The sequence below is a fragment of the Lynx canadensis genome, chromosome D2 (genome assembly GCF_007474595.2).
Source record: "Lynx canadensis isolate LIC74 chromosome D2, mLynCan4.pri.v2, whole genome shotgun sequence".
NCBI classification, from domain to species: Eukaryota; Metazoa; Chordata; class Mammalia; order Carnivora; family Felidae; genus Lynx; species Lynx canadensis.
Window position 1 is genome coordinate 59,042,761 of NC_044313.2, and position 26,200 is coordinate 59,068,960.

At 36.2% G+C, this 26,200-nt stretch overlaps 1 protein-coding gene across 1 annotated transcript in view; it reads left to right on the forward strand.

Annotated features, from left to right (window-relative positions):
* LOC116738374 (catenin alpha-3-like) overlaps positions 1-22,740 on the forward strand; it is a 468,686-nt gene extending 445,946 nt beyond the window's left edge. The window contains exons 6-7 of the mRNA XM_032595164.1: positions 22,037-22,276; positions 22,702-22,740. Coding sequence (XP_032451055.1) covers positions 22,037-22,276; positions 22,702-22,740 — 279 coding nt within the window. The remainder of the gene's footprint in view (positions 1-22,036; positions 22,277-22,701) is intronic.
* Positions 22,741-26,200: the final 3,460 nt, after the last annotated feature.

Sequence of the window (26,200 nt, forward strand, 5' to 3'; positions counted from 1 at the left end):
CTAGATGATTTTGGTGTAAGTACACACTTAGGAAACAATTACTACTATCAAGGATATAAACATATTCATCACTACCCAGTTGCCTCTACCTTCTTCTTCTCCTACTTCTTCTCCAGCCTCTCCCTCTTCTCCTCCTCTTCTCCTCCTCCTTCTTCTTTTTTCTTCTTCTTCATCTTCTTCATCATCTTCCTCCTCATCTTCTTCATCATCACCATCCTTATTATTATTTTGTGCTGAGAACACTTAACATAAGATCTACCTTCTTAGCAAATCTTAAGTATACAATATAGTATTGTAGTAGATCTTCAGTATTTATTTATCATGCATAACTGAAAATTTGTACCTTTTGACCATCACCACCCCATTTTCCCCTCCCACCAGTCTCTGAAAACCCTATTTTAGTCTTTGCTTTTATGAATTTGACTATTTTAGATTCCACATATAAGTGAGATAATACAATATTTTTTTTTCTGTCTGGCTCATTTCATTTAGCATATTGTCCTTCAGGTCCATACTATTACAAGTGGCAGGATTTTTTCTTTTTATTTTTTTAAAAATATATATTTTTTTAATGTTTATTTATTTTTGAGACAGAGATAGACAAGAGTGTAGTTGGGGAGGGGCAGAGAGAAAGGGAGACACAGAATTGGAAGTAGGCTTTGGCTGTGAGCTGTCAGCACAGAGCCCAATGCAGGGCTCAAACTCACAAACCATGAGATTATAGCCTGAGCCGATGTTGGATGCTTAACTGACCAAGCCACCCAGGCACCCTAGGATTTTTTCTGTTTTTAAGGCTGAATAATATGTTATTGTATGTATATTCCACATTTTCTTTATCAATCATCTAGGACAGTTAGGTTGTTTCCATATCTTGGTTATTGTGAATAATGCTGCAATGAACATAAGAGTGTAGGTATCTGAGGTTCTGATTTTAATTCCTGTGGATAAATACACAGAGTGGCGTTGCTAGATCAGATGGTAGTTATATTTTTAATTCTGAGGGAATTCCATATTGTGTTTCATAATGACTGTAACAATTTACATTCCCACCAAGGAATGTAAAGGAATCCCGCAAGGATTCCCTTTTCTCCATATCTTCACCAACACTTGCCATATATGTATAATTTTATGTATTTATATTTTATTAATTTTCATTCTAAAATGTATGAAGTGATATCTCATTGTAGTTTTGATTTGTATTTCCCAAATGAATAATGACGTTGAGCACTTTTACATATACCTAATGGCCATTTGTATGTCTTTTGAGAAATATCTATTCAGTCCTTTGACCATTTTTTAATTGAGGGTTTTTTTTTCTACTGAGTTGCATGGGTTTTTTGTATACTTTGGATATCAACCCATTATCACATATACATAATTTGCAAATATTTTCTCCCATTCTATAGGTTGCCTTTTCATTTTGTTGATTGTTTCTTTTTCTGTGCAGAAACTTTTTAGTTTGATGTAATCCCACCTGTCTGTTTTTCTTTTCATTGCCTTTCATATCCAAAGAAGAATTACCAAGACCAACATCAAGGGACTTTACCCTATATTTGCTTCTAGGAGTTATATACTTTCAAGTTTTACATTTAAGTCATTAATTCATCTTAGGTTAATTTTATTTATGGTGTAATATAAGGGTCCAGTTTCATCCTCTTATATGCAGTTATCCAGTTGTCCCAGCACCATTTCTTGAAGAGACTATATTTTCCCCATTGTGTGTTCTTGGCAACCTTCTTGAACATTAGTTGACTGTATATGAATGGGTTTATTTCCAGGCTGTCTATTTCTGTTCTATATGGCTACTTTTATGGCCATACTTTTATATGGCCAGTACCATACTGTTTTGATTACTAAAGCTTTGTACTACAGTTTGAAAGTGGCAATTGTGATGCTTCCAGCTTTGTCCTTCTTGTTCAAGACTATTTTGACTATGAGGGGTCTTTTGTGGTTCTGTATGAATTGTGGAATTGTTTTTTCTATGTCTGTGAAAAGTGCCATTGGAATTTTGAGAGGGATTTCATTGACTTGATGGATCATACAGGTTGTATGTGGACATTTTAACAATATTAATCTTCAGTCTGTGAACAGAAGATATCCTTACACTTATTTATTTGTTTATTTTATTATTCAGTTTCTTTTTTTTAATTTTTAAAAATCTTTATTTAAGTAGTCTCTACAACTAACATGGGGCTCGAACTCATGAGCCCAAGATTGGGTCACATGCTCTTCTGACTGAGCCAGCCAGGTGCCCCTCAGTTTCTTTAATTGATTCTTTATAATTATCAGTATATAGAATTATCATTTCCTTTGTTAAATTACTTCTAAGTATTTTATTCTTTTTGATGCTTTTTCAAATGAGATTATTTTCATAAAGTTTCTAATAGTTCATTTTTAGTGTATATAAATGCAACAGATTTCTGTATGTTGGTTTTTATTCTATAACTTTAATGAATTTTTTAGTTTTAACAGTTTTTTGGTTGTATTTAGACTTTTTTATATATAGAGTCATGTCATCTGCCAACAGAAACAATTTTACTTCTTCCTTCCAATTTGGATGCCTTTTTTTTCTTGTCCAAATACTCCAGCTAGGACTTCCAGTACTATGCTGAATAAAAGTAGAAAGAGTGGGAATGTTTGTCTTGTTTCCTATTTTAGAGGAAAGGTTTTCAACTTTTCATTATTTATTCTGGTAATGGTGGGCTTGTCATATATGTTCTTTATTGTGATGGTGTACAATCCTTCTATACCTTATTTGTGGATAGTTTTTATTATAAAGGTTGTTGAATTGTGTCAAATGCTTTTTCTGTATCTATTTAGATGATCTACTTAGATGATCATATGACTTGATCACATGATCATCTTCCTTTTGATAATGTGGTATATATCACACTTAATGATTTGCATATGTTGTACCATCCTTGCATGCTAGGAATAAGTCCCACTTGGGTATGGTGTATGTTCTTTTAAATATGCTCTTCATTTACTTTGATGGGATTTTGTTGAGGATTTTGCATTTCTATTCATGAGGGATATTGTCCTCTACTTTTCTTGTAGTATCCTTGTCTGGCTTTGATATCGGAGTAGTGCAGGCTTGAAGATGAATTGGGAAGTGTTTCCTCCTCTTAAATTTTTTGGAGGAGTTTGAGCAGGATTGGTGTTATTTTTTTTTTCTTTAAATGTTTGGTAGAATTCACTAGAAAAATCATCTGGTTTTGTGTTTTTCTTTGTTGGATGATTTTTAATTACTAATTAGTCTGGATCTGTTCAAATTTTCTATTTCTTCATGGTTTAGTCTTGGTAGCCTGTATGCTTTTAGTGATTTACTCATTTTTATAGGTTATCCAATTTACTGTTGTATAATTATTTATAATAGTCTCTTATAACCCTTTGTATTTCTGTGGTATCAAATGTAATGTCTCCAATTTTTAAAATAATTATTTGGGACATTTAAAAAGTTAATCCAGCTAAAAGTTTGTCAATTTCATTTATCTTTTTATGAAACCAACTCTTTGTTTTGTTGATTCTTTCTTTTTTCTTTCTTTCTTTCTTTCTTTCTTTCTTTCTTTCTTTCTTTCTTTCTTTCTTTCTCTTTTTTTCTTGTCTCTATTTCATTTATTTCAGGTCTCATCTTCTTGTTATTCTCTTCCCTGTGATAACTTTGGACGTAGTTTATTCTTCTTCTAGTTCCTTGAGATATAAAGTTAGGTTCTTTGAGATCTTTTTTCTTTTAATTAACATGTGCATTTATCACTATTAATTTTCCTCTTAAAACTGCTTTTGCTGCATCTCATAAGTTTTGGTATATTATCTTTCCATTTTCATTTGTTTCATGATTTATTTATTTATTGATTGATTTATTGATTTCTTCTTTGACCCATTGGTTGCTCAGGGATGTGTTAATTTAAATGTATTCACAAATTTTCAAATTTCCTCTTATTATTGATTTCTAGTTTCATACCAAATATCATGTCGGGTGAAAAGATAAATTTAGATTTAAGTCTTATTTGTTAAGACTAGTTTTATGGGTAAACATATGATCGGTCCTGGAGAATGTTCCATGTGCACTTGAAAAGAATGTATGTTTTGATTTTGTATATGTCTCTTTGGTTTATCTGACCTAATGTGAAGTTTAAGTCCAATGTTCTCATACTGATTTTCTGTCTGGTTGATCTGTCCATTACTAAAGTGGGATATTGAAGTCCCCTACTATTTTTTTTTCTTCCCACTGTCTCATATTTAACTATTTTAGATTCCAAAATCCTCTGAATTACATTGGATCTTTCATTCTATATTTTTAATTTTATTTTTTATTTTTTAAAATTTACATCCAAGTTAGGATATAGTGCAACAATGATTTCAGGAGTAGATTCCTTAGTGCCTCTTACCCATTTAGCACATCCCCCCTTCCACAACCCCTCCAGTAACCCTCAGTTTATTTTCCATATTTATGAGTCTCTTCTGTTTTGTCTCCCTCCCTGTTTTTATATTATTTTTGTTTCCCTTCCCTTATGTTCACCTGTTTTGTCTCTTAAAGTCCTCATATGAGTTAAATCATATGATTTTTGTCTTTCTCTGACTGACGAATTTCACTTAGCATAATACCCTCCAGTTCCATCCACATAGTTGCAAATGGCAAGATTTCATTCTTTTTGATTGCCGAGTAATACTCCATTGTATGTATATACCACATCTTCTTTATCCATTCATCCATCGATGGACATTTGGGCTCTTTCCATACTTTGGCTATTGTTGATAGTGCTGCTATAAACATTGGGGTACATGTGTTCCTTCGAAGCAGTACACCTGAGTCCCTTGGATAAATGCCTAGTAGTGCAATTGCTGGGTCATAGGGTAGTTCTATTTTTATTTTTTTGAGGAACCTCCATACTGTTTTCCAGAGTGTCTGCACCAGCTTGCATTCCCACCAACAATGCAAAAGAGATCCTCTCTCTCCGCATCCTTGCCAACATCTGTTATTTCGTGAGTTGTTAATGTTAACCATTCTGACAGGTGTGAGGTGGTATCTAACTGTGGTTTTGATTTGTATTTCCCTGAGGATGAGTGATGTGGAGCATTTTTTCATGTGTCGTTGGCCATCTGGATGTCTTCTTTGGAGAAGTGTCTATTCATGTCTTTTCCCCATTTCTTCACTGGATTATTTGTTTTTTGGGTGTTGAGTGTGATAAGTTCTTTATAGATTTTGGATACTAACCCTTTATCTGATATATCGTTTGCAAATATCTTCTCCCATTCTGTCGGTTGCCTTTTAGTTTTGTTGATTGTTTCCTTCGCTGTGCAGAAGCTTTTTATTTTGATGAGGTCCCAATAGTTCATTTTTACTTTTGTTTCCCTTCCCTCCAGAGACGTGTTGAGTAAGAAGTTGCTGCGGCCAAGATCAAAGAGGTTTTTACCTGCTTTCTCCTCGAGGATTTTGATGGCTTCCTGTCTTACATTTAGGTCTTTCATCCATTTTGAATTTATTTTTGTGTATGGTGTAAGAAAGTTTTCCAGGTTCATTCTTCTGCATGTCGCTGTCTAGTTTTCCCAGCACCACTTGCTGAAGAGCTGTCTTTATTCCATTGGATATTCTTCCCTGCTTTGTCAAAGATTAGTTGGCCATATGTTTGTGGGTCCATTTCTGGGTTCTCTATTCTGTTCCATTGATCTGAATGTCTGTTCTTGTGCCAGTACCATACTGTCTTGATGATTACAGCCTTATAGTAAAGGTTGATGTCTGGGATTGTGATGCGTCCTGCTTTGGTTTTCTTTTTCAAGATTGCTTTGGCTACTCGGGGTCTTTTCTGGTTCCATACAAATTTTAGGATTATTTGTCCTAGCTCTGTGAAGAATGCTGATATTATTTTGATAGGAATTGCATTCAATATGTAGATTGCTTTGGGTAGTATTGACATTTTAACAATATTTGTTCTTCCTATCCAGAAGCATGGAATCTTTTTCCATGTTGTTGTGTCTTCTTCAATTTCTTTCATAAGCTTTCTGTAGTTTTCAGTGTATAGATTTCTCACCTTTTGGTTAGATTTATTCCTAGGTATTTTATGGTTTTTTGTGCAACTGTAAATGGGATCGATTCCTTGATTTCTCTTTCTGTCACTTTATTGTTGGTGTATAGGAACGCAACCAATTTATGTGTGTTGACTTTATATCCTGCAACTTTGCTGAATTCATGAATCAGTTCTAGCAGTTTTTTGGTGGAATCTTTTGGCTTTTTTATATAGAGTATCATAGAGTACTATGTTGAATAACAGTGGTGAGAGTGGACCTCCCTGTCTTGTTCCTGACCTTAGGGGGAAAGCTCTGTTTTTCCCCGTTGAGGATGATATTAACATTGGGTCGCTCATATATGGCTTTAATTATCTCTAGATATGCTGCTTCCATCCCTACTTTCTTGAGGCTTTTTATCAAGAAAGGATGCTGTATATTGTCAAATGCTTTCTCTACATCTATTGAGAGGATCATATGGTTCTTGTCCTTTCTTTTATTGATGTGATAAATCACGTTAATTGTTTTGCGGATATTAAACGAGCCTGCATTCCAGGTATAAACCCCACTTGGTCCTGGTGAATATTTTTTTTAATGTATTGTTGGATCCAGTTGGCTAATATCTTGTTGAGGATTTTTGCATCCATGTTCATCAGGGAAATTGGTCTATAGTTCTCCTTTTTAGTGGGGTCTCTGTCTAGTTTGGAATCAAGGTAATGCTGGCTTCATAGAAAGAGTTTGGAAGTTTTCCTTCCATTTCTGTTTTTTGAGAATAGGTATTAACTCTTCCTTAAGTGTTTGGTAGAATTTCTCTTGAAAGCTATCTGGCCTTGGGCTCTTGTTTTTGGCAGATTTTTGATTAGCAGTCTGATTTCTTTACTGGTTATGGGTCTTTTAAATATTTTTTTCTTCCTGTTTCAGTTTTGGTAGTGTATATGTTTCTAGGAATTTGTCCATTTCTTCCAGATTGCCCATTATTGGCATAGAATTGCTCATAATATTCTCTTATTATTGTTTTTATTTCTGTTGTGTTGGTTGTGATCTCTCCTCTTTCATTCTTGATTTTATTTATTTGGGTCCTTTCCTTTTTCTTCTGATCAAACTGACTAGTGGTTTATCAATTTTGTTAATTCTTTCAAAGAACCAGCTTCTGGTTTCATTGATCTGTTCTGTTTTTTTTTTCTTTGGTTTCGATAGCATTATTTTCTGCTCTAATCTTTATTATTTCCTGTCTTCTGCTGGTTTTGGGTTTTACTTGTTCTTTTTCCAGCTCCTTAAGGCATAAGGTTAGGTTGTGTATCTGAGATCTTTCTTCCTTCTTTAGGAAGGCCTGTTGCTATATACTTTCCTCTTATGACTGCCTTTGCTGCGTCCCAGAGCTTTTAGGTTGTGGTGTTATCATTTCCATTGACTTCCATATACTTTTTAATTTCCTCTTTAGCCCACTCATTCTTTGGTAGGATGTTCTTCAGTCTCCAAGTATTTCTTACCTTTCAAAATCTTTTCTTGTGGTTGATTTCGAGTTTCATAGCACTGTGGTCTGAAAATATGCATGGTATGTTCTCGATCTTTTTGTACTTACTTGGGGCTGGTTTGTGTCCCAGTATATGGTCTGTTCTGGAGAACGTTCCATGTGCACTGGAGAAGAATGTATATTCTGCTGCTTTAGGATGAAATGTTCTGAATATATCTGTTAAGTCCATCTGGTCCAATGTGTCATTCAAAGCCATTGTTTCCTTGTTGATTTTTTGATTAGATGTTCTGTCCATTGCTGTGAGTGGGGTGTTGAAGTCTCCTACCATTATGGTATTACTACTATTATGGTATTACTATCTCCTACTATTATTGTATTAGTATCGATTATGGTATGGTATTACTGTTCTTTATGTTTATGATTAATTTAATCTTTGGGTGCTCTCACATTTGGCGCATAAATGTTTACAATTGTTAGGTCTTCTTGGTGGATAGATCCCTTGATTATGATATAATGCCCTTCTGCATCTCTTGATACAGTCTTTGTTTTAAAGTCTAGATTGTCTGATATAAGTATGGCTACTTTGGCCTTCTTTTGTTGACCATTAGCATGAAAGATGGTTCTCGTCCCCTTGATTTCAATCTGAAGGTGTCTTGAGGTCTAAAGTGGGTCTCTTGTAAACAGCATATAGATGGATCTTGTTTTCTTATCCATTCTGTCACCCTATGTCTTTTGATTGGAGCATTGATTCCATTGACATTTAGAGTGAGTACTGAAAGATATGAATTTATTGCCATTATGTTTCTTGTAGAGTTGGAGTTTCTGGTGGTGTTCTCTGGTCCTTTCCAATGTTTGTTGCTTTTGAGATATATATATGTATATATTTTCATCTTTTCTCTCTCAGAAGGTCCCCCTTAAAATTTCTTGCAGGGCTGGTTTAGTGGTCATCAACTCCTTTAATTTTTGTTTGTCTGGGAAACTTTTTATCTCTCCTTCTATTTTGAATGACAGCCTTGCTGGATAAAGAATTCTTGGCTGCATATTTTTCTGATTCAGCACACTGAATATATCCTGCCACTCCTTTCTGGCCTGCTGAGTTTCTGTGGATAGGTTTGCTGCAAATCTGATCTGTCTTCCCTTGTAGGTTAGGGACTTTTTTTCCATTGCTGCTTTCATGATTCTCTCCTTACCTGAGTATGTTGTGAATTTGACTATGATATGCCTTGTTGATGGTTGGTTTTTGTTGAATCTAATGGGGATCCTCTGTGCTTCCTGGACTTTGGTGTCTGTGTCTTTCCCCAGGTTAGGACAGTTTTCAGCTATGATTTGCTCACATAACCCTTCTACCCCTATTTCTGTCTCTTCCTCTTCTGGGACCCCTATGATTCTGATGTTCCTTTTTAATGAGTCACTGATTTCTCTAATTCTTAAATCGTACTCTTTTGCCTTAATATACCTCTTTTTTTGTGCTTCATTATTCTCTATAAGCTTGTCCTCTGTATTGCTGATTCTCTGTTCTGCCTCATCCATTCTTGCCACTCGGCATCCATCCATGATTGCAGCTCAGAGCATTTTTAATTTCATCCTGACTAGCTTTTACTTCTTTTATCTCTGCAGAAAGGGATTCTAATCTATTTTCGACTCCAGCTAGTATTCTTATTATCGTTATTCTAAATTCTGGTTCAGACATCTTGCTTGTATCTGTGTTGGTTAAATCCCTGGCTGTCGTTTCTTTGTGTTTTTTCTTTTGGGGTGAATTCCTTTGTTTTGTCATTTTGAACAGAGAAATGGAACTAATGAGGTAGAAAAATTAAAATTAAAAAATATATTAAAATTAAAAAATATTAAAATTAAAAAAATATTAAAATTAAAAAATTAAAAACACATACACACACAAATCGAATAAATGGTGCTAGATCCTAGGTGTATTTTGGTCTGGGTGTTGAAAGTGGTTTGACAGATTAGAGGAAAAAAAGGGGGGGGGAAGGAAATCATTTGAGAATTTTAAAAAATGAGTACACTGAAGTAGACTAAAATAAGATTATGGGAGTAAAATAGAATTTGAAAAAATTTACACAAAAGTAAAGTATATAGTAGAAAAAAATTAAAAATATTTTAATCAAAATTAAAAATAAAAATGAATTTTTTCTTTTTCTACATCCAAGAAAAAGAAACAAAAAGAAAAAAGCAAAAAAGTTCATTTGAAAATTTGACAAAGTGAATACACTGTAGTAGACTAAAATAAAATGATGGAACTCAAGTAGAATTTGAAAGAAGTTACATAAAAGCAAATAATATAGTAAAAAAATTAAATAAAAGTATTTTTAATAAAAATTGAAAGTAAAAATATAGGTTTTCTCTTTCTGCACTCAAGAAAAAGAAAAGAAATTAAAGAGAAAAAAGAAAGGTCGTTTGAAAATTTGAAAAAGTGAATACACTGAAGTAGACTAAAATAATCATTTTCATGGAATATCCTTTTACAACATTTCACTTTCAGCCTATCTGTGACCTAAAAGCTAATGTAAGCATATATGCCCATATAGTTGTTTTTTATGTAGCATTTAGTTGTTTTTTTAATTTAATATCTATTTAGCCACTATTTGTCTTTTTATTATAGAATTTAATTCACTTAAGATTAAAGTAATTATTGTTAGGAAAGGACTTAGTATTGCCTATTTTTTTTTTTTTCTATTTTGCAGTTCCTTTGTTTCTGTCTTCCTTCTCATCTTCTCTTGTAATTTGGTGGTTTGTTTTTTGTAGTGGTATCTTTATGTTTTGTGTATCCACTACAGGATTATTTTTTATGGTTACCATGAGACTTACATAACACATTTTATAGTAATAACAGTTTATTTTAAACTGACAAAAACTTTGATTACTTATAAAAACCGTATACTTTCATTCTTCCTCACATTTTTTTTGTTATTCATGTTACACATTACATCCTTTTATGTTGTGTGTTCATTAGCAAATTTTTGTAGCTGTAGTTATTCTTAATACTTTTGTTTTTTGACCCTTATACTAGAGTTATAAGTGAATTATCCACCATCATTAAAATTTTAGAGTATTCTGGATTTAATTATATATTTATCTTAATCAGTGAGTTTTATACTTTTGTATGTTTTCATGTCACTAATTAGCATCCTTTGTTTCAATTTGAACTCTCTTTAACATCTCTTGTGGGCCTACTTGTGATGAACTCCTTCAGCTTTTGTTAGTCCAGAAATGTGTTTTTTCTTCTTCATTTCTGAATAACATCTTTGCCAGTTATGATATTTGTGGTCACCACCTTTTTCTGTCAGCCCTTTAAATATGTCATTTCATTTTCTTCTGGCCAGCAAGATTTCTGCTGAGAAATGTTATGGTAGTTTTAGGGGGGCTCCTTTACATTAGGTAGGTCACTTTTCTCTTGATGCTTTCAAAATTCTCTTTTGTCTTTGACTTTTGACAATTTCATTGTAATATGTCTCTTTGAAGATCTCTTTATGCTTAATCAATTTGCTTGGGGTTCTTTGTGATTCATGGATCTAGATGTTTATTTCCCTCCCCAATTTGTGAAAAGTTTTTGTCATTATATCTTTAAATAAGATTTCTGAAACTTTCTCTTCTCTGCTCCTTCTGGGAATCCCATAATGTGTATATTGATTTTTTTTTTTTTTTTGGTTGGTATTCCATAAGACTTATAAGCTTTCTTCACTCTTTTAAATATTTTTTTTTTCTTTTTGTTCCTATGACTAGGTAATTTCAAATGATTTGTCCTTGAATTCATTGATCCTTTCTTCTGTATGCTGTAGTCTGCTCTTACAGACTACAACAGGTTACAGACTGTAACCCTTTTTGTGGATTTACAGTTCAATCATGTATTCAGCTCCAGGGTTTCTATTAGGTTATTTTTTATGATTTCTTTCTTTTGGTCAAACTTGCCATTTTGTTCGTATTTTTTTCCTGATTTCATTGAGTTGTCTACTTGTGTTCTCTCTTATCTTGGTGAGATTTTAAAGATGATTATTTTGAATTATTTTTTAGGCAATTAGTAAATCTTCATTTCTTTGGGATCAACTACTGGAGTTTTATTTTGTTCCTTTGGTGATATCACATTTCCTTGATTTTTCATGTTCCTTGAAACCTTTCATTCTGTCTTCACATTTGAAGAAGGAGTCACTTCTTTACTACTGGCTTCAGGAAAGAAAAAGCTTCACCAGTCATCCAGGCCAGAAATACTGGGGTCTCCAGACTCTTTCTATGTATGCACTTGCTTTATTCCTCCTTATTCTCCTGGGGGAGAAGTCTTAGATTGTGTGCCTTATCTTGATTTGCAAAGCCAGGCCGGGTGCTGAGATCCTCCTATTTATCTCCCCTAGGGCATTTCCCTGAAGTTTTCAAGGTTACACACCTTCTCCTAATCCAGCAGATCCAGCTGGATGCTGATATTTATGTGCTGTGTGTAGGAGCTTACATGCATTGTCTGCAGGGGAGCATGGAGTGTTGGCCACAGGACAGGAAGAGGTGCAGGGAATGCTGGTGGTAAATTCTGGCTAGTTATAGGATCTGTAGGTAGAGATCCTGTTGGATTTGTGGGAAAGGTTCTTATTAGAGTCCCAGTCCAGTTAGTAGGATCTGCCACTTGCTGAAATCCGTGTATTGGTTGATTTGTGCTCTTGCCTTTTTTTCTCTGCTCTTAGCTATTCCTAGATTATTCAGCTTTCCCAATTCTTTCAATGTTCTGATATGGAAAGATGAATTTGCATCTCTTGGATAGCCTTTTCACAAGTTTGGGGAAGCTGAGGGCTCACTTTTTCCAGTGACAGAAATCGCAGGTGAAGGCAGTCTCTCTTCGCCCTGAGCTGTGCTACCTTGACATGGTTAAAGTGAAAGTGTTGTTTTTTTTCATCCTCTTCAATGCTTGAGTTTTTGCTCCATGGGGGTGCTAGAACCTCTCAGCTGTATGCTGAGGCTTTGATAAATGTATTCTAGTTCATGGGTCATTGTTAAAATCAGTTTCTATGGGGATGTGAGATATAGAATCTATTTCATCATCTTAATGATGTTCAGGAGAGATTTTTTATTTCAGTCGGTCTCAAATATCCATTCTACTTTGTAGAACATTCAAGTTATATTTAAAAAAACTCATCTTTTTATTGATTTGATGACAAGGTTAGTGAAAATTTTTATGGGATGTAAATAGGAGGACAGTAGTTAAGCAGAATCAAGAGGTCTGCATGTGGGTAGTAGATAGCGCAGCAAGCAATGGTTTGAGTTTGGATGAGATCAAAGAATCTGGCTTTAAAGGTCAGGCAGGTAAAAATCCGAAGGTAGGATAGTTTGAGGAATGGTCTTGTAGAGAGGAACTAGAGTGAACTTAATCCTGTAAGAAGGGATGTTTTCCGACGTGAAATCATAGCCATCTAAGTTTGTGTTTCTTCTAGCAATAATTACAGGTAAACACATTTGAAATTTAATCAATTTTACCTATCATTATAAGCTGGAGAGACATGTTTACTGTTTCTAACACATCTTCTAATGGCATTTGATCAAGCAAAGAGCAATTCTGCTGTTCTCAGTGTCTTTTCTTAATGTCAATATCACACTGGAAGTACATTTTCAAGAAGGTTTTAATTGATTTAATAATTGTTATGAAACATTGGAATAGGATGTTTGTATTAAAATAGTGAGCCAGATAGTATCCAAAATCTATAAAGAGCTCACCAAACTCCACACCTGAAAAACAAATAATCCAGTGAAGAAATGGGCAGAAACATGAATAGACACTTCTCTAAAGAAGACATCCAGATGGCCAACAGGCACATGAAAAGATGTTCAGCGTCGCTCCTCATCAGGGAAATACAAATCAAAACCACACTCAGATACCACCTCATGCCAGTCAGAGTGGCTAAAATGAACAAATTTAGAGACTATAGATGCTGGAGAGAATGTGGAGAAACGGGAACCCTGTGGCACTGTTGGTGGGAATGCAAACTGGTGCAGCTGCTCTGGAAAACAGTGTGGAGGTTCCTCAAAAAATTAAAAATAGATCTACCCTATGACCCAGTAATAGCACTGCTAGGAATTTACCCAAGGGGTACAGGAGTGCTGATGCATAGGGGCACTTGTACCCCAATGTTTATAGCAGCACTTTCAACAATAACCAAATTATGGAAAGAGCCTAAATGTCCATCAACTGATGAATGGATAAAGAAATTGTGGTTTATATACACAATGGAATACTACGTGGCAATGAGAAAGAATGAAATATGGCCTTTTGTAGCAACATGGATGGAACTGGAGAGTGTTATGCTAAGTGACATAAGTCACACACAGAAAGATACCGGTTGGGAAGAAGATGGCGGCGTAGGAGGACGCTGGGCTCACCGCGCATCCTGCTGATCATTTAGATTCCACCTACACCTGCCTAAATAACCCAGAAAACTGCCAGAGGATTAGCAGAACGGAGTCTCTGGAGCCAAGAGGAGACGAGAGGCCCACGGAAGAGGGTAGGAAGGGTGGCGAGGGGGTGCGTGCTCCACGGACTGGCGGGAGGGAGCCGGGGAGGAGGGGCGGCTCGCTGGCCAAGCAGAGCCCCTGAGTCTGGCTGGCAAAAGCGGAGGGGCCGGACAGACAGACGGAGTGTGTTCCCACAGCAAGCGCGACTTATGGTCTGGGAGGTCATAAGTTAACAGCTCTGCTCAGAAAGCGGGAAGGCTGGAGGACAAAGGGAGGAAGAGCTGCTGAGCCCCTGACGACAGAGCTCAGTTTGGTGGGGAACAAAGGCGCTCGCCAGCACCATCTCCCCCGCCCATCCCCCAGCCAAAATCCCAAAGGGAACCAGTTCCTGCCAGGGAACTTGCTCCCTCCGCACAAACACCCAACTCTGTGCTTTTGCGGAGCCAAACCTCCGGCAGCGGATCTGACTCCCTCCCGCTGCCACAGGGCCCCTCCTGACTTGGATCACCTAAGGAGAAGCAAGCTAAGCCTGCCCCTCCTGCCCCCATGCACCTTGCCTACCCACCTCAGCTAATACGCCAGATCCCCAGCACCACAAGCCTGGCAGAGTGCAAGTAGCCCAGACGGGCCACGCCACCCCACAGTGAATCCCGCCCCTAGGAGAGGGGAAGAGAAGGCACACACCAGTCTGACTGTGGCCCCAGCGGTGGGCTGGGGGCAGACATCAGGTCGGACTGCGGCCCCGCCCACCAACTCCAGTTATACACCACAGCACAGGGGAAGTGCCCTGCAGGTCCTCACCACTCCAGGGACTATCCAAAATGACCAAACGGAAGAATTCCCCTCAGAAGAATCTCCAGGAAATAACAACAGCTAATGAACTGATCAAAAAGGATTTAAATAATATAACAGAAAGTGAATTTAGAATAATAGTCATAAAATTAATCGCTGGGCTTGAAAACAGTATAGAGGACAGCAGAGAATCTCTTGCTACAGAGATCAAGGGACTAAGGAACAGTCACGAGGAGCTGAAAAGCGCTTTAAATGAAATGCAAAACAAAATGGAAACGACGACAGCTCGGATTGAAGAGGCAGAGGAGAGAATAGGTGAACTAGAAGATAAAGTTATGGAAAAAGAGAAAGCTGAGAGAAAGAGAGATAAAAAATCCAGGAGTATGAGGGGAAAATTAGAGAACTAAGTGATACACTAAAAAGAAATAATATACACATAATTGGTATCCCAGAGGAGGAAGAGAGAGGGAAAGGTGCTGAAGGGGTACTTGAAGAAATTATAGCTGAGAACTTCCCTGAACTGGGGAAGGAAAAAGGCATTGAAATCCAAGAGGCACAGAGAACTCCCTTCAGACGTAACTTGATCTTCTGCACGACATATCATAGTGAAACTGGCAAAATACAAGGATAAAGAGAAAATTCTGAAAGCAGCAAGGGGTAAACGTGCCCTCACATATAAAGGGAGACCTATAAGACTCGTGACTGATCTCTCTTTTGAAACTTGGCAGGCCAGAAAGGATTGGCACGATATTTTCAGTGTGCTAAACAGGAAAAATATGCAGCTGAGAATCCTTTATCCAACAAGTCTGTCATTTAGAATAGAAGGAGAGATAAAGGTCTTCCCAAACAAACAAAAACTGAAGGAATTTGTCACCACTAAACCAGCCCTACAAGAGATCCTAAGGGGGATCATGTGAGACAAAGTACCAGAGACATCACTACAAGCATGAAACATACAACATACAGACATCACAATGACTCTAAACCCGTATCTTTCTATAATAACACTGAATGTAAATGGATTAAATGCGCCAACCAAAAGACATAGGGTATCAGAATGGATAAAAAAACAAGACCCATCTATTTGCTGTCTACAAGAGACTCATTTTAGACCTGAGGACACCTTTAGATTGAGAGTGAGGGGATGGAGAAGTATTTATCATGCTACTGGAAGCCAAAAGAAAGCTGGAGTAGCCATACTTATATCAGACAAACTAGACTTTAAATTAAAGTCTGTAACAAGAGATGAAGAAGGACATTATATAATAGTTACAGGGTCTATTCCATCAGGAAGAGCTAACAATTATAAATGTCTATGCGCCGAATACCGGAGCCCCCAAATATATAAAACAATTACTCATAAACAGAAGCAACCTTATTGATAAGAATGTGGTAATTGCTGGGGACTTTAACACCCCACTTACAGAAATGGATAGATCATCTAGACACACGGTTAATAAAGAAACAAGGGCCCTGAATGAGACATTGGATCAGATGGACTTGACAGATATATTTAGAACTCTGCATCCCAAAGCAACAGAATATACTTTCTTCTCGAGTGCACATGGAACATTCTCCAAGATAGATCATATACGGGGTCACAAAACAGCCCTTCATAAGTTTACAAGAATTGAAATTATACCATGCATACTTTCAGACCACAATGCTATGAAGCGTGAAATCAACCACAGGAAAAAGTCTGGAAAACCTCCAAAAGCATGGAGGTTAAAGAACACCCTACTAACGAATGAGTGGGTCAACCAGGCAATTAGAGAAGAAATTAAAAAATATATGGAAACAAACGAAAATGAAAATACAACAATCCAAACACTTTGGGACGCAGCGAAGGCAGTCCTGAGAGGAAAATACATTGCAATCCAGGCCTATCTCAAGAAACAAGAAAAATCCCAAATACAAAATCTAACAGCACACCTAAAGGAAATAGAAGCAGAACAGCAAAGGCAGCCTAAACCCAGCAGAAGAAGAGAAATAATAAAAATCAGAGCAGATATAAACAATATAGAATCTAAAAAAACTGTAGAGCAGATCAACGAAACCAAGAGTTGGGTTTTTTTTTTTTAATTTTTTTTTCAACGTTTATTTATTTTTGGGACAGAGAGAGACAGAGCATGAACGGGGGAGGGGCAGAGAGAGAGGGAGACACAGAATCGGAAACAGGCTCCAGGCTCTGAGCCATCAGCCCAGAGCCCGACGTGGGGCTCGAACCCACGGACCGCGAGATCGTCTCCTGGCTGAAGCCGGACGTTTAACCGACTGCGCCACCCAGGCTCCCCGCAAGAGTTGGTTTTTTGAAAAAATAAACAAAATTGACAAACCTCTAGCCAGGCTTCTCAAAAAGAAAAGGGAGATACCCAAATAGATAAAATCATGAATGAAAATGGAATTATTACAACCAATCCCTCAGAGATAGAAACAATTATCAGGGAATACTATGAAAAATTATATGCCAACAAATTGGACAACCTGGAAGAAATGGACAAATTCCTAAACACGCACACTCTTCCAAAACTCAATCAGGAGGAAATAGAAAGCTTGAACAGACCCATAACCAGCGAAGAAATTGAATCGGTTATCAAAAATCTCCCAACAAATAAGAGTCCAGGACCAGATGTCTTCCCAGGGGAGTTCTACCAGACGCTTAAAGCAGATTAATACCTATCCTTCTCAAGCTGTTCCAAGAAATAGGAAGGGAAGGAAAACTTCCAGACTCATTCTATGAAGCCAGTAGTACTTTGATTCCTAAGCCAGACAGAGACCCAGTAAAAAAAGAGAACTACAGGCCAATATCCCTGATGAATATGGATGCAAAAATTCTCAATAAGATACTAGCAAATCGAATTCAACGGCATATAAAAAGAATTGTTCACCATGATCAAGTGGGATTCATTCCTGGGATGCAGGGCTGGTTCAACATTCGCAAATCAATCAACGTGATACATCACATTAACAAAAAAAAAGAGAAGAACCATATGATCCTGTCAATCGATGCAGAAAAGGCCTTTGACAAAATCCAGCACCCTTTCTTAATAAAAACCCTTGAGAAAGTCGGGATAGAAGGAACATACTTAAAGATCATAAAAGCCATTTATGAAAAGCCCACAGCTAACATCATCCTCAACGGGGAAAAACTGAGAGCTTTTTCCCTGAGATCAGGAACACGACAGGGATGCCCACTCTCACCGCTGTTGTTTAACATAGTGTTGGAAGTTCTAGCATCAGCAATCAGACAACAAAAGGAAATCAAAGGCATCAAAATTGGCAAAGATGAAGTCAAGCTTTTGCTTTTTGCAGATGACATGATATTATACATGGAAAATCCGATAGACTCCACCAAAAGTCTGCTAGAACTGATACATGAATTCAGCAAAGTTGCAGGATACAAAATCAATGTACAGAAATCAGTTGCATTCTTATACACTAACAATGAAGCAACAGAAAGACAAATAAAGAAACTGATCCCATTCACAGTTGCACCAAGAAGCATAAAATACCTAGGAATAAATCTAACCAAAGATGTAAAAGATCTGTATGCTGAAAACTATAGAAAGCTTATGAAGGTAATTGAAGAAGATTTAAAGAAATGGAAAGACATTCCCTGCTCATGGATTGGAAGAATAAATATCGTCAAAATGTCAATACTACCCAAAGCTATCTACACATTCAATGCAATCCCAACCAAAATTGCACCAGCATTCTTCTCGAAACTAGAACAAGCAATCCTAAAATTCATACAGAACCACAAAAGGCCCCGAATAGCCAAAGGAATTTTGAAGAAGAAGACCAAAGCAGGAGGCATCACAATCCCAGACTTTAGCCTCTACTACAAAGCTGTAATCATCAAGACAGCATGGTATTGGCACAAAAACAGACACATAGACCAATGGAATAGAATAGAAACCCCAGAACTAGACCCACAAACGTATGGCCAACTCATCTTTGACAAAGCAGGAAAGAACATCCAATGGAAAAAAGACAGTCTCTTTAACAAATGGTGCTGGGAGAACTGGACAGCAACATGCAGAAGGTTGAAACTAGACCACTTTCTCACACCATTCACAAAAATAAACTCAAAATGGATAAAGGACCTGAATGTGAGACAGGAAACCATCAAAACCTTAGAGGAGAAAGCAGGAAAAGACCTCTCTGACCTCAGCTGTAGCAATCTCTTACTCGACACATCCCCAAAGGCAAGGGAATTAAAAGCAAAAGTGAATTACTGGGACCTTATGAAGATAAAAAGCTTCTGCACAGCAAAGGAAACAACCAACAAAACTAAAAGGCAACCAACGGAATGGGAAAAGATATTTGCAAATGACATATCGGACAAAGGGCTAGTATCCAAAATCTATAAAGAGCTCACCAAACTCCACACCGAAAAACAAATAACCCAGTGAAGAAATGGGCAGAAAACATGAAGAGACACTTCTCTAAAGAAGACATATGGATGGCCAACAGGCACATGAAAAGATGTTCAGCGTCGCTCCTTATCAGGGAAATACAAATCAAAACCACACTCAGATATCACCTCATGCCAGTCAGAGTGGCCAAAATGAACAAATCAGGAGACTATAGATGCTGGAGAGGATGTGGAGAAACGGGAACCCTGTGGCACTGTTGGTGGGAATGCAAATTGGTGCAGCCGCTCTGGAAAGCAGTGTGGAGGTTCCTCAGAAAATTAAAAATAGACCTACCCTATGACCCAGCAATAGCACTGCTAGGAATTTACCCAAGGGATACAGGAGTACTGATGCATAGGGGCACTTGTACCCCAATGTTTATAGCAGCACTCTCAACAATAGCCAAATTATGGAAAGAGCCTAAATGTCCATCAACTGATGAATGGATAAAGAAATTGTGGTTTATATACACAATGGAATACTACGTGGCAATGAGAAAGAATGAAATATGGCCTTTTGTAGCAACGTGGATGGAACTGGAGAGTGTGATGCTAAGTGAAATAAGCCATACAGAGAAAGACAGATACCATATGGTTTCACTCTTATGTGGACCCTGAGAAACTTAACAGAAACCAATGGGGGAAGGGAAGGAAAAAAAAAAAAGAGGTTAGAGTGGGAGAGAGCCAAAACATAAGAGACTGTTAATAACTGAGAACAAACTGAGGGTTGATGGGGGGTGGGAGGAGGGGAGGGTGGGTGATGGGTATTGAGGAGGGCACCTTTTGGGATGAGCACTGGGTGTTGTATGGAAACCAATTTGACAATAAATTTCATGTATTAAAAAAAAGAAAGAAAGACAGATACCATATGTTTTCACTCTTATGTGGATCCTGAGAAACTTAACAGAAGCCCATGGGGGAGGGAAAGGAAAAAAAATTTAGAGAGGGAGGGAGCCAAAACATGAGAGACTCTTAATAACTGAGAACAAACTGAGGGTTGATGGGGGGTGGGAGGGAGGGAAGGGTGGGTGATGGGTACTGTGGAGGGCAACTGTTGGGATGAGCACTGGGTGTTGTACAGAAACCAATTTGACAATAAATTTCATATTAAAAAAAATAAAATAGTGAGCCAAAGAAAGACATGGCAAAATTTGCAAATGAAATGAGGAGGTAGATTTAGATGTAAATGAATCCTTGACATATGGCCAAGCCTATGGTGAGGTTATTTCAATTATATGCATGGATAAAGAAAATGTTAAATTTGGTATTTGTAAAATTAATTTCCTTTCAATTTTTTTTTCATTTTTTGTCCATCTGAAAGAGAAAAATGGAAAGACTCAGTAACACAATAGAAAAATAGGAATGGAATAGAATCATGAAAGGAAGAATTCTTCTGAATAATTTTAAGACATTTAACCAGTTTTATAAAAGATATGTTGTAGTTGTATTTTATATTATATAATATGTGAACATTATAGAGTGAATTATATACAACAAGTCTACAAGACAGACACAATCTCCAGTTACAAATGAAGAGCATACATGGGGTATCCAAAATGTGAATCATCAAGAAAAGCAATACTGTGCAAACACTGGTGACTACTAATTTTTCTTTCTTTCTAATTGTTTTGAAATGTTTACTTTTCTGTTATAATTTTTTCTTCCTAGCTTGGCCCTAGCTTTGTAGTTTTAAAAATTTTATCCGACATTATATCCCAATGATTCATCATAACATAATATAGGACAAGGATCAATGTAAGATTACATACACATAATATGCATACAACTGTGTGTGTGTGTGTGTGTGTGTGTGTGTGTGTGTGTTTACATAATGTAAGATTAGACCCTCTGACCATTAGGTGTGTTTGTGTATGTGTGTATGTATACTCACATGTGCATGCACATCTTGAAGATCATTGTATGATTTCATTTTATGTTAGGGGTTCTTCAGAGAGCTTTTATTTGATATTCTTTCTCCAATTATCACGTTATGCTTAAACCTTGGAAAGGATTCCCCTCTTGATATATTTTAATAAAAGAACCTTTAGAGCCACATACCCTCCATCATTTCTTCATAGGCTGTGGATTATCTTGGCTTCTATTGCCTGAAGACTTATATCTAATGGAAACATTAAAAATACCATGTCAGGTTCCAGTAGTGGGAAATAGCTGGAAGTTATAATAGATCAAATGGAAGACAGAGTTTTACTTTTAAATTAATAATTAAATTCAGAATTCTCTTTGATATGTTAGTGTTGAGGCTAATTAGAGTATATGATTTACAGTGAGGCATGATGAAAATAATATTGAATATTGAATATTATACAACTTGGATATTAATCTGAACTTCACTGTTTATTTGCCTAATGACCTTGAGTAAGATAACTTCAGCCTGACTTCTCACAAGTTTAAGTGTGTGGTTACCAGTATCTTTACTGCCCAACTCTTTATAGTGTTGTCAGGATGAGATGATATATGTTAAAATATTATGTAAACAATGAAGTTCAATATTAAGGTGACTACTGTAAATAATAGTTAATATGTGGCATGCACTATATTGTCTTGTCATAATTTTTACAACAGTTTTATGAGACAAGCAACATTCATAGTCTAGTTTTACAGATCAGAAAGGTGAGGTTTGGAGTGTGAAGGACACATGATTGGGTTCACACTATAGGTCAGTGGGAAAGGCAAGATTTGGATACTGGTCTGTCTGACACTAGACTTGATGTTAATTGCACAATTTTTGTCACTCACTTGAATAATAATTGCTACATAGAGTTATGCATGGAAGTAAAGTCTCTTTATTATCACATCTGAATTCTAAATGAGAAAATGAAATAATATTTATTTTTCTTAAAAACAGAATGCCATAGAGTTCTAATCATCCAAATGTGTTCTTCCTTTAGAATTTAATTATCTTGGATCCACTCACAGTGACTGAGGAAGAAATAAGACCATCACTAGAAAAACGTCTTGAAGCCATTATCAGTGGGGCTGCACTGTTGGCTGACTCTTCCTGCACAAGAGATTTCCATCGGGAACGGATTATCGCAGAATGCAATGCCATTCGTCAGGCTCTCCAGGACCTGCTTTCAGAGTACATGAACAATGTAAGTAACTGGTTTTCCACCAACCCCTTACAATGGGTATGTACTGAGGTTCTTTCTGTGTACAAATGTAATAATTTACAAATGAGTACATGATTTTACATGGTTTGGCTTTCTGAATGGGTTCTACTCACAGAGTACAGCTTTGAAACAGGAATTTCTAGGGATGAGATCCAAAAATATATAATTGTTTTATTTGAGGAAGTATTTAAATATTAGTTGAAGAAGAGAGTCAGGATTAGAGAAAAGAAACTGGAGTTGCACATCAATAAAAGGAAGATGAAAAAATGGGAAAGTTGTTCAGGATTACATTGGTGAATAACAAAATTGGAATTTAGATAGTATTACATAAAGTGAATGCTGCAGGAATCAGGGTTCAGTTTTGAAGGTGTAGAGTGCCTGTAGTTTGTCACTTTGGCTCCTAACCTTTTTCACAAATGATATACTTGTATAATTTTTTGCAGTTTGACCTACCTCTTAGGAATATTATAAATGTTGTCTAAATTTAGACAAATGCAAAAGTATTTGTTTCAAGATCCTTTTGGTTTCATTTCATATATATTCATATGTGATATATTCAGTTCATATGTATTTTTCTACATCCATCTATGGAGTACATATGCCAGTTTTTACACTCAAATTATTGCTGTTTTTAAAATGAACAAGAAAACATTGAAGACATTGTCAACCATATATTGATCATGAAGCCCCCTTAAGTAATAGAGCTAAATAAAATGAAGGATTTATAATATATATATATATAATATATATAATATTTTGTTCATCTTCTTTATAAATGGAATAGTTCAAGAATTATGAGAGTACATTTTGAAAATTATTAGTTACAGATCATATGACTTTGGGGTATGAAGTTGAAGATTTAGGATTGTTCAGTATAAGTAATTTATGTGAATAATTGAAATGTGCTAAAATTAGTTAATGAGTTTTAAGGCTCCTTCTGCACATTTGATGTATCTTCATATCTTAATATTTGATAACTTTGGCTCCTGACCAAAAGTCTCTTGCCTGTCAAGAGATCAAAGTTGTAAAGCAGACTTTGTTTAATAAGAGCATGTTAGTAATGTCATGTCCTGCTTCTGAAGCTAGAATGTCTTCAATTTTGGCATATAATATCTCTTTTTTAAATTTCTAGTATTTAAAAAAAAATTTTATGGAAAATTACGACAAAGTGTAAGAAATAGAAAATTATATAAGGAAAGCATGAACCCAGAAAGCATATAATACATTTTTAATTAAAGATTTTTTTCTAATGTTTGTTTACTTTTTAGAGAGAGAGAGAGAGAGACAGAGTGTGAGCAGGGGAAGAACAGAAAGAGGGAGACATAGAATCTGAAGCCGGCTCCAGGCTCTGAGCTGTCAGTACAGAGCCCGATGCAGGGCTCAAACTCATGGACAGCGAGATCATGACCTGAGCTGAAGTCAGATGGTTAATTGAATGAGCCACTCAGGCATCCCTAGTTAAAGAGTTTTTAAGGGAATTTAGCAATTATAAGAAACTCAAAAGATAGTATTGTATCGGATTTCCTTCTCCCATGATCTATAAACCATTAAAATTATTCTCATATTTATACATACAAATAAAATTGCATATAAGTTTATTTTAATCTATAAAGTATAAAATTATAGATAAATTAACTTTTCAGATATAAAGTTGTTTTATTCTTTTAGATGCAAAAGCAAACAGATACACATGCACAGTCACCCACATACATAGTTGGGGATGGCAACATAATTGTAGAGCTTGATGCAAAATGAAAATGCAAGTACTCTTGTTTAAAATCAGGGAAAAAGCTTTTTTTCCCCTCATAGTCTTGATTGACCTGAGAAGGTGATTTTTTAATGTTAGGTTGTCTGTTACATAGTACTTGTGAGACCCTCACAGGTGTCTCTAGCCCTGCCCCATGACCATGACCCACTTTGCCTTGTGCTAAGGCCCCCACTGGGAGTGGAGGGTGGCAGTAATTGTTGGGTGGGAGAGCAGGTGGCTAAGGACTTGTGCCCGAAAGGCAGAACTGCTTGTGAGTCTAGGGCATATGCTCCATCACTAATATACACAAATCCCAAGGTAAAATTATTAAACATTTCAAGACTGTGGTAGCAAAGCATTAAAGGCCAAGCATGGGGTTCCTTTCTGAGTATGGGGCCCTGAGTACAGTCACAGGCCCCTGAAACTGGTCCTGTACATCATAAATACATACCACATAAGTGATTTTATGGCTCTCTTCAACTTTGCGTTAAAAACTATTTGAGTTAAAAACTATTTATACCAAAGGTGAAGTGATGAGAGCATTTTGCCCTGGGTAAAATCATTAAGAAAGTGCATTGTCTCTAGATATTTGTAAACAATAATAAAACGAACTGAAAATTCGTCGGTTTTTGCTATCACCAAACTCTAGCAATCCTAAATTTTAAGTGATAAAGTGTTTTTCTCAAAATTCTTTTGTTTTTTTAAGTTCTAAACAATACTGTGGTTATAATTGACTTTTAATGATATGTATGAATGATTCAAATTGCACATCTTATGATTATCCTTTAATAACCATGACATTCCTTAGGCATTTAAACAGCAGATTCAAAAGAAACAATGATGACACAATGATTATAAAGAAAAAGAACTAGAAATAGAATCACTTCAATTCTGATATTTATGTTATCACTCAGAATTTTTATTTAAATTTAAAATTATAACAATAAAACAGAATTGCTAGGGGTAATATTTGTATTAGGTAAATGCAAATTTCATGCATGTGAAGTTCATACGTGAAATCCTTTATTGAATTTTAGCACTAACTGAAATTTGTTCTTCTTTTAAAATTTGTCAATTACTTTAAAGTTAAAGAACAAATCAGAAAAATAATGATTATTGCTGAAAAGTAATTTTGTCATGTAGAGGAGACAGGTGTTTAAATATTTACTTCAGGTATAAAATATGTTAAGTGAGTCACTGAAAAAAATATATGTGTGTATATATATATATATTTTTTTTTTTCTTACTGCTTTTTTTTTTTTTTTTTTTTTTTTTTTTTTAAACTTGTTTTTTTTTTTTTTTTAATTTTTTTTTCAACGTTTATTTATTTTTGGGACAGAGAGAGACAGAGCATGAACGGGGGAGGGGCAGAGAGAGAGGGAGACACAGAATCGGAAACAGGCTCCAGGCTCTGAGCCATCAGCCCAGAGCCCGACGCGGGGCTCGAACTCACAGACCGCGAGATCGTGACCTGGCTGAAGTCGGACGCTTAACCGACTGCGCCACCCAGGCGCCCCTTACTGCTCTTTTTCTTAACAAGGGTTTACTCTGATAGTTAGTTTCAAGGACCATTTCTCAAGAACACATAACCTATTTATTTATGTTACTAATATCCTTCTCTTCGGTATGTTGGTTTTAAGACAAGGTAAGTTCTATGTTAGAAGAATGAAGTGGAAAGGAACTTTTTCATTTATAATATGCAAATAATTAAGATCAGAGGTAAGTACCTTTTAAAAAATCATGTCCATAAAATTATCTTAATTTTATTTTTTTAAAGTAGACTTAGAAAAATTTTATTTAATTGATTAGATCATACTACTCTTTCTGCTTGATGGAGGCTGTTTTTTTCTTCCTTCCTCCTTCCTCCATGTTTCCTCTTCTCCTCTTCTGGCAAAGGAGAGTAAACACCCCCTGAAATTCATTTCCCTCTTGGCACTTCCCATTTTTAGCTCTCATCTCTGTTGGCATTCCTCTGTTTATTTGTGTGCCTTTCCTGGACAGGAGCTCCAAAAGAGTGAGGACTCTCTCCCTGGCCCTTAGCACAGAGACTTTCAGGTAGCAGGCGCTCAGTGATTATCATTTGGTTACAGGTATATTGAATTTAGTACTTGCTTCTTCTCAGTTTTTAAAATTAAAATGGACAATGTGCCTAAAGCAGTTAATTTATATTTATTTAATGTATTAAATAATAACCG